The sequence below is a fragment of the Cyprinodon tularosa genome, unplaced genomic scaffold (genome assembly GCF_016077235.1).
Source record: "Cyprinodon tularosa strain WSP-4 unplaced genomic scaffold, ASM1607723v1 ctg422, whole genome shotgun sequence".
NCBI classification, from domain to species: Eukaryota; Metazoa; Chordata; class Actinopteri; order Cyprinodontiformes; family Cyprinodontidae; genus Cyprinodon; species Cyprinodon tularosa.
In genome coordinates, this window is record NW_024039144.1 from 896,032 (window position 1) to 904,968 (window position 8,937).

The 8,937-nt window shown below is 37.2% G+C and overlaps 1 protein-coding gene across 1 annotated transcript; it reads left to right on the forward strand.

Moving 5' to 3' along the window:
- The first annotated feature begins 2,400 nt into the window (after nt 1–2,400).
- Nucleotides 2,401–8,937, forward strand: rpl38 (ribosomal protein L38). The gene is made up of 5 exons (XM_038299276.1): nt 2,401–2,474; nt 2,670–2,696; nt 3,185–3,245; nt 5,554–5,676; nt 8,869–8,937. Exons 2-5 carry the CDS (start codon nt 2,694–2,696, stop codon nt 8,892–8,894), a joined length of 213 nt encoding a protein of 70 aa, XP_038155204.1. The 5' UTR covers nt 2,401–2,474; nt 2,670–2,693; the 3' UTR covers nt 8,895–8,937.

Below are 8,937 nucleotides of genomic sequence, written 5' to 3' on the forward strand. Positions count from 1 at the left end.
GGGGGAAAAATGAATTATCTATAAACTCAAAACATTGTTTTTATTAATTTCTATTTTAACAGTGTCCATTTCCAGAAAATATCAGTTCCCTAGAGAGGCTAACATTTCCTAGGACTGATTTTTTTTTATCTGTGTAATGAAGTGACTTATGATGATTGTGAAAAAGTCCCCAAAATTATTACCAGTATTCCAGGAATTTGTTGTTCCTACGAGTGTAAAAGGAAAGGATTTTACTGGAGATGAAGGTCTGATGAATATTGTCGTCTTTCACTTTTGCCCTAAGAGTCGTATCAGGTCCCGTCCCTTTTTGTTCTTCCTTCTACTCACATATGAAACCTCCAGAAAGTTCCCACATAGAAATATAAGATAATAATAATAAAAAATAGACTTCACTGCAAGCATTTATCTGATCACGCTTCATATTCCTCAGCTCTGTCCTCTTAAGTTGCTGTTTTCTTACAGGTTTCTTCCTGTTCAAAGGGAGTTTTTCCTCTCCACTGTCGCTACAAGCATGCTAAGTGTGAGGGATTGCTGAAGAGTCAATGAATCGATGCATTTAGCTGGTTTTCCTTAGATAGAAAACTTTGAACCAATCTGACTGGATGATCTAGGTGAATTGTTATAAAGTGCCTTGAGATGTTATGTGTTGTGAATTGGTGATATAGAAATAAACAGAATTTTATTCAATTATAGTTATGCAATGAAATAAGTAGAACTCCAAGTTTTTTTTGTCATAATATAATGAAATTATTTTGTTTTTAAGGTTCTTAACAGAATTGGTAAAGTATAACAGATTGAAAGTTTTTAGTTAAGACAGGAAGTCAAAAAAAGAAAAATCTGGGTCATAAAAATATGAACATTCTCGCTTTTTCTACATTAATAGTAGGGAAGAAGAAGCCACCATAATGCAGTATGAAAATTCCTCAGCAACCATCTTGAAGAAGCAGCTGTTGATTGATGAAGGCTGAATATGCACAGACACTTTGAAATCCACGTCCATGTTGTTTTATCAGTCCTCTGCAAAGAATAAACACAAAGGAAAACATCTCCGATGGATCCTATTAGTTCCAGAAGCTGACGACCCAGAAAAATGAGCTGAAAGTCACACAGTGTAATGTTCAATCAGAGAAGTAAATTAAATATTAACTCCATCTCAGATTCTTCATGTCTATTAGAAAACTGAACAGTCTGGTTTGTGTGGAAAAGCTACCAGGCGACCAGTGGAGGCTGCTTCATTAAATCCAAACGTCACTTATTACATCAAGAAATGTTGAAACATATAAAACACATCATTACAACAGGTGAAAACAGCTGCTGGGAAGCGCAGTGAAATAATAATCTCCAGAAACATGGCAAGAGTTTAGCACAAGACGACTGTTCTGACTGAATCATCACTTTTCACGAGGAAATCCTCGGCTGAAGCTCGGCTCACATTTTAACAAAAAAGACCGATTAAACAAAACAGCAAGCTTAAAACAGAATAGTGGGAATCGTTTTTTTTTTTTTTTTTTTTTTTTACTAATTTGTTTTATGACATTATTGCTGTATAAATGTTTATGGACAGGAATGTGTTCTGTGTTTTGTGTCCTGTTTTTTTTTGTTCTCTAATATTCTTTAATAAACCCCCAAAACTAAATTTATACAAATATTAAATAACAAAGACTTTGTCGCTTTTTAGAAGAGTCATTTAGATATACAAGGTGGTGTTTGGGATGTTTTCTGAGTAACAACAGGTAGATACAAATGCATGTCTCAGTTTTTAGATTTCCTTCTCCAAAATTAACATTTTAAATACTAGAATGATGTTCTTCTCCACTAAGAAAACTCGTACATAATATTTTAGTGCTCGATTATAAAAAATGCTAATAAAGTATTGTCAAGATTGTTCTATTTATCTATCGATGCATGCATTAATAAAACAATTAAGAAAAACTGACATACTGTCCTTAATGAACTGCATGCTTTAAATACTCAAGTACAGATATCTTCAGATTGTTGTTCATATCAAGAGTACGTTGTTAAAAAGACACTGATTCTTCAGCTATTTACAGTTTACTGTTGAATTAATTGTCAAATGTTAATATTCTCCAGAGTGCATTTTAAACTGTTTTTACAGAAAGAGAAAAACATATGCTAGTTGATCTCAAACCGTTTACCTTTATAAGATTATTCAAAGCAGTGTAACGCTTTAAGTGTTTCTTTGTTTTTTTGTTCTTCTGGGCCAAAACAACAAAACTTACTTAAAATATTTAATGAATAAACGGAGCATTCAACACACGTGCCGTTAAAGATTAGTTGTGATAATGACTGATATTAGAAGCTGACTATATTTTAGTAAATTTCTTGTTTTTTTAACACGCATGATATTTGTTCGCTTTTAGGTCTTTTTGGTCTTCTACGTTTGCCGTACGGAGATATAAAATTCCGTTGGACCGGAAGTCCCGCCCCTTTTCGTCCCCTCGCTGGCTGATTGAGTGAGTTTCATGTTCACACACCGACCAAATAACAGAACAAATCCTCATCCATCCTCCATCTAAAGCATAGATGCAGCCTTATAACTAACAGAGTTTAATAATATAATATTTATATCTTACTTTGATGTTAACATTTCTTCGCTAAGTCTATTATTGTCAGTAAATTAACCCCAGGTTCTCTCTGATCTTCCGCAGTCATCGGTCCGCTCTCTCGGCAGCATGGTGAGTACTTCCACGCTTTTTAAACACTCAATCAACAATGCTTATAAAATAATTACTGTCGTTTTTCGCTACATGTGTTGAATTAAACCATCTAGCTTAGCGGTTATTAACCAGTAATGTGCAGTTAGCATTGGGTGTTAGCATTAGCAAGACGCAACTGTTGGGCCCTGCCTCACTTTACCTTTTAGACCGATGGTAAATTCAGTTTTTTTAGTTTATATTGTGGTCGAAAGCGATGTGGACTCATGTTTAGCCTAAAGCTGAGCCGTTAGCTTGATTTACTGACAGCAAGAAGTCCAAACATCACAGGCTGAAGTGCCGGTGATGCATTTCACAAACTTGCTAGAATAAAGGGTGGACCAAGTGCTGAGTTTTGGCTGTAAACAGAAACATCAGTTCCACCGGTCCACTGACAGCAGCTATCAGACAGCCTCTGTTGGTTCTCTTAGATTCTCCTTTTGCTAATGATCTGTTCTGTTTGTTTATAGCCACGTAAGATAGAAGAAATCAAAGATTTCCTGCTGACAGCCAGGAGGAAGGATGCCAAGTGTAAGGGATTTAATTTATTTTTTTCATTTCAGGTTTTAATATCTTTATTTCTTGGGATTCTCAATACTATATTTTGATTTTTCAAACAGTGAAAGATAGGCTCTAAGTTCACACCTTAATGCTTTCTGTCTCCAGTTATTTTCCTTGAAAAGAGATCACCCAGGATGAACTCTTTAAATAACATTTCATAACTTAATGTATTAAATCCCCATGAGATAGGAGGACGGATTCAGATAGAAATTGTAATCTTAGATCAGATAAGTTTAGAGTTACAGAAGGCAGATGCTTACCTCTCAGGTGGCAATGATTAACGGTTAAAAAGGTATTTTATACATCTCCAGTCTGCCGCATCTTATTTTACATCATAAACATTAGCAGATGATGAGACATCCATGGCTCCAGCCTTATTAAAATATAGCACTTCATTCTTAGCTGAAGGACGCCGCTCTCATTCCATTTCCAAATCATTGCCGCATACAGAATGAAGATTATGACGGTATATTCGGACAGAGGAACTGCCCTGATTAGATTAAAACATCAGTTTTGACACACAACAGGCAGCCAATACCAAGGTGTAATAAATTTAAGCATCTTCAATGATAATTATTCTAACAAAACTGAAGCCCAGTCTGTAGATGGAGGGCCTCTTATTTGGGTTTTAACCTTTTTCCTGCCTCTACCATGGAGTATCAGGACAAAACTAAGAGAAATGTCATAAGATTACAGCTTTATTCTATTAGCCGAAAAAAATTACTACCTTAATACTAGATTAAAGTATTATTATAAAGACTTAACTGTTGCTAATTACAATAAAAACCCACAATGTTTTAACAGGGTTTCCGCGGGTCATTTAAAGTCATTGAATTATCTTCTTTTTTTTTTTTTATAAGGCCTTAATCGGCATTAAAATTCATTCAATGCAATTATCGTGGCATTTAAAATGGTTTATTAAAAAAGCATTTATGAAAACAATTTCCTCAAACATATATCAAGATGATTTGTGCGGAAATGCCTCTGGTTGATCGTAAAGCCGTATGCTCGGAAAATAAGCTTCGAGGCGCAGAAAAAGCTAGAGAATTGGAAAAACGAATTTGGGACATGGCTGCAGCCTGAAAACAGTAAAGATGAAGGATTTTGCAGTGTTTTTATATAAGGATAAGTATTTTGCCAAGTTAAACTAGAAAGAAATGGTTTCTCATAATATGAATATATTGTTTTAGAGAGCGAAGGTTAAACTCCCTTTATTGTACTCAGATAAACTTCCTATTAGGGTGGGAAAATTAAGAGAACAAAGGCTTTTAATCATATTTTTTTATTCATTTCATGTTTTTGAGACATTCTTGTATATGAACGCCAATGATTTATTTAACCATAATTTTCTGTAGGTTTTTTACGGTTGAAAATAAAGTGGACCTTTTGATTTTAAGCAAGTTTGGCGTTAGTTTTGGTATAAGACAATAAGTTTGAAGAGGACGTCTTCAACTATCCATAAACTAAAACGATGTTTACATGTGGCTTTATGGTTAGCTGGTGCAATGCTCAGTTTCCATCAGAACTGGAAATAATTTAGCATCTCTGCTGGAGGATTTAAAAACTGCTTTTTGTTCATAAAAATGTTCATTATTCATTTTTCACGATTAAATAGGCTGATTTAATGCAATTTTCTTATACGACTTAAGATTATGCAGACTATAATCTTGGTTCAGGGTTTATTATTTTATAATTAACATTTTAAGATGTTAAAACAACCAGTAAACCAGAGGATTACAGCAGCGACTATTTAAAGCTTCAGTATCGTGCTGGAACACATCTAGCGATCTTTCCCAACCATAAAAACGCAATCTCTTCAACAAGGCAAACATAAATACTGCTCTCCGCATCGTCTGCCATGGTTGTTGTTTTTTCTTGCCGTTTCTTCACAGCAAGACCCTGCATGGGGCCCTTTGTCGAGTATTAATGGGGTTCAGGTCGGATGAATGTTACCTGACCGTTCAGACACAGGTCGCCTTGGAAAAAATCGGATCTGTGTTGTTCAGACAGCAACGAAAAGATCTGATCCAGGTCGCATATGGGCCAAAAAAATCGGATTTGGGTCCCTTCCGGCTGCAGTGTGAACGTATCCTCTGACACCTCTGCTTTAGCCAGTTAGTTTAAACCCTGATTTGTTTATATGAAAAACACCATCTGAGGCAACTGTTTCAGAAATATTTCAACTGTGTTTAATTATCAGTAAGATGTTGAAGTGAAGCATAAAGGCTCCTGGGAACTATAGCAATAAAATAGAATATGTATTGGTTTTGTCTTTCAGCCGTAAAGATCAAGAAGAACAAGGACAATGTGAAGTTCAAGGTGCGCTGCAGCAGATACCTGTACACCCTGGTCATCACAGACAAGGAGAAGGCAGAGAAGCTCAAACAGTCCCTTCCTCCAGGTCAGTGATCGGCAGCAGGACGGCTCTGTTCAAAGGAATAAACTCTTAATTTAGACTTTCTCTTTAAAAGTTTTAGAAAAGATTTAGTTTTTAGAACAGGATTCAATTGTAGCTTTTCCTGATGAGCTGAGAAACTTCATCCAAGAATTAAATGAACGGTTTGTTTTCTTGCATTATGTCCGGCTTAATAAAACAGCTTCAGAACAGGAGCAGAAATTGAAGGCGGGTGGCATTATGGGGAAAACTCATTATGCTCACTGGGCAGGAAAATAACCCAAAGTTAATGTTACACAGTTCGTTCCTGATTAAATAAAGCTGTTCACAAATTTAGCCGGAAACGTGGACTGAAGCTGAATCAGTGGCTGGATGTCAGACTATGGTGGAAATCCAGCTTCTGTGGAACTTGTGCAGCAAATTCCTTAATATTTGACATTTTAAAATCGGAAACTAATGAATCAACTGGAGTCAAACCAGGAAAATTAGACTTCAGGTTTCTTCTTTTATAAGACAAATGGTGGCTGTTGCTCCTGGCATTTCCTCTATTCAGTTTATTTCTATAGAGCCAATTATCATGTCATCTCAGGTCACTTTCCAGTTCACCAGATCATCCACTCAGATTGATTCAAAGTTTTCTATCTAAGGAAAACCAGCTGATTGCATCGACTCATTGACTCTTCAGCAATCCCTCACACTAAGCATGCTTGTATTGACAGTGGAGAGGAAAAACTCCCTTTGAACAGGAAGAAACCTCCAGTGAACCAGGCTCAGTGTGAGCGGCCATCTGCTGAGGCCCACTGGGGTTCAAGGAGACAGAAGCAGACGTAGAAAAAGAAGCATAGATAAAAAAGGCAACTGTTAAAAGCGGTGCCATCCAGGAAACACACAGCCAGGCAGACGAGCTCCGAGCCAGCTCCCCTGTCAGAGGGTGAAGAGAGCACATCCAGTTAGTCACAGTCAGAGAAACAGGACTACACTGGAAAACAGGCCAAGCTCCAACATCTAGAAACAAAGGTGTTGATGGCAGCAGCACAGCTGATATTTCTCTCCAGGATGGAGTCACAGCCAAACAGGAACAGACCAGATGAAGCTACTATGAGAAAAAGCAGAGAGAGCAGAACGTTAGAGATTGAACTAACAGATTCTGCAGAGTGGGAGAATAGATAGAATGAAGCAGAATGATGAAAAGGGGGTCCCTATGTAGGGCTGGGTACCGAACTTCGGTACTTTTATGGTACCGACCGAAATGCTTCGGTTCTACAGAGTATCGAAACATGCCTCGTCTTTCGGTACCAAGTTTCAGTGATTGGCTGGAACACTTAAGGTGATTGCGTCATCCAGGAAAAATACACAGGTGGTCACGCCTACAGCCAGGGTTCATGTGTATCTTTTGTGAACTGGTTGCAGCGTCGCGGAACCCCTTTAAAATGCCCCCCAGGTCAAAAGTGCGGCTTCACTTTATTAAGACTGATGCTAATAGTGCACAATGCAATACATCGAGCACGGAAATAATTTAAGAGCAGAAAGTCGCTCTGTGTTTGACTGCAAGAAGAGCGGACCGCAGCCGGCGCGACCATCCTCCTCTCAGCAGCCCGTGGGCAGAGCAAAGCCAGAGCGGAGTGAATCATGCTGCTTTCAAACTGGACGCAGCAAGAGCAGCAAAATCTCGTCTGCTGCTTCATTTTTACTACTTGTACCAGCTTCTGACGCGCTGCTGAAGAAGCTTTGCTGCTCTGGCTGCGCGGTCGCAAAGTGGGTCAGACGCGCGTTGGGCGGAGCTACTCTATCCTTTATTTGCCTTGCAGCTATATTTGCTGTGATCAGTGGGAATAAAGTAGTTTTATTATGTTTTTAAGTGGGAAAATCCACCTGCAAACGTAATCAGTGCAGTCAGTTCATCCTGCCTTCAATATTTCTGTCGGAGCCGCTCAGACCCCCCCCATACCAGCGGTGCGCTGTCAGTAGGATCCCATTCAACGGGCTTGTTTGTCAGTCATGGTAATTTTTCTAAAGGAAAACTGCTAAGTAAAAAGGTCCTCACAATGTAACAGTGAATATTAGACACTGAATTATTTATTTTTTTATGTAAGAGGAAAAATGTAAATGGAAAAACAGAGCTTAAAATAAAACTCAAGATTTGTACTTTTTTATGTTGTGTAATTTTCTTTTTTTCGAATTGATATTATAAAACTGGTATCGAAAAAAGTATCGTTCAGGAACCGGTATCGAAGTGAAGGTATCGGTATTGGTACCGGAACCGAAATTTTTTTAACAATACCCAGCCCTATCCCTATGTCCTCCAGCAGTCTAAGCCTATAGCAGCAGAACTATAGAGATGCTCAGGATAAGCTTTATCTTATAGTTCTGCCTCCTATTCTACTTTTAGAAATTCTAGGAACCACCAATTTCAGTTTTAGTTTAAAAATGAAAGTTTCAACGTAAGATATGTAGACCCAATAATTTGATTTATTATACATTTGTTTAGAATTATTTCAGATTAAGTAGCTGTTAAGATTTAGGGGAAAAAATAGGTCAAAAGAATGTAGAGATAGATTAAAGTTATACTTGGCATTAAAGGTGAGAGAAAAAAAACCCCTAAATGTGAAGTAGGCTTTGCGAAATACACACAGGCAGCAAATGATGGAATACCTCCAAAGAAATATGTTAATCGGGTCAATATTTCATACTCTACTACTAATAGTTACATGAAAATGCTTTAAATGAATCCTGTTCAGTGTTTCATCTCCTTGTAACTTTTTCTTTCTATCGAACCGATCATATTATTATTTACCATTAATGGTAACTTAGAAAGCGAAGCCTGGATGGAGGCTGTTTGGGTTTCTGGCTCTAAAGGCCACTCATGACCTTCATTCAGATTCTCACTCTAGATATTGGTAATCAAGATGTTGAAACAGATGTTTACTTTCCAGAGTAACAAGGTTTTATCGGTCAGATTTTAAGCTACAATTAATTTTGTTTCCCAAATAATGTAGTTTTATCTGAAAAACTGTTGCTGGATGGTTTATCATGTGAACTTTGCTGAAACTAAAGATTTTTCTTGACATCTAAAAACTAATCTGCTTGTTTTTTTTAAAGCTAAGACGCTGGTGTTTCTTTTTTTAGTGGAGTATTTATCCAAAGTACTTAACCTGCCGAAAAACCTTACATTTCTAACCCGATCTTATTCTTTTTCAGGTCTGGCCGTCAAGGAGCTGAAGTAAATCCAACATGTACAGAAGATTCTAATAAAAATTGGAAAACAGC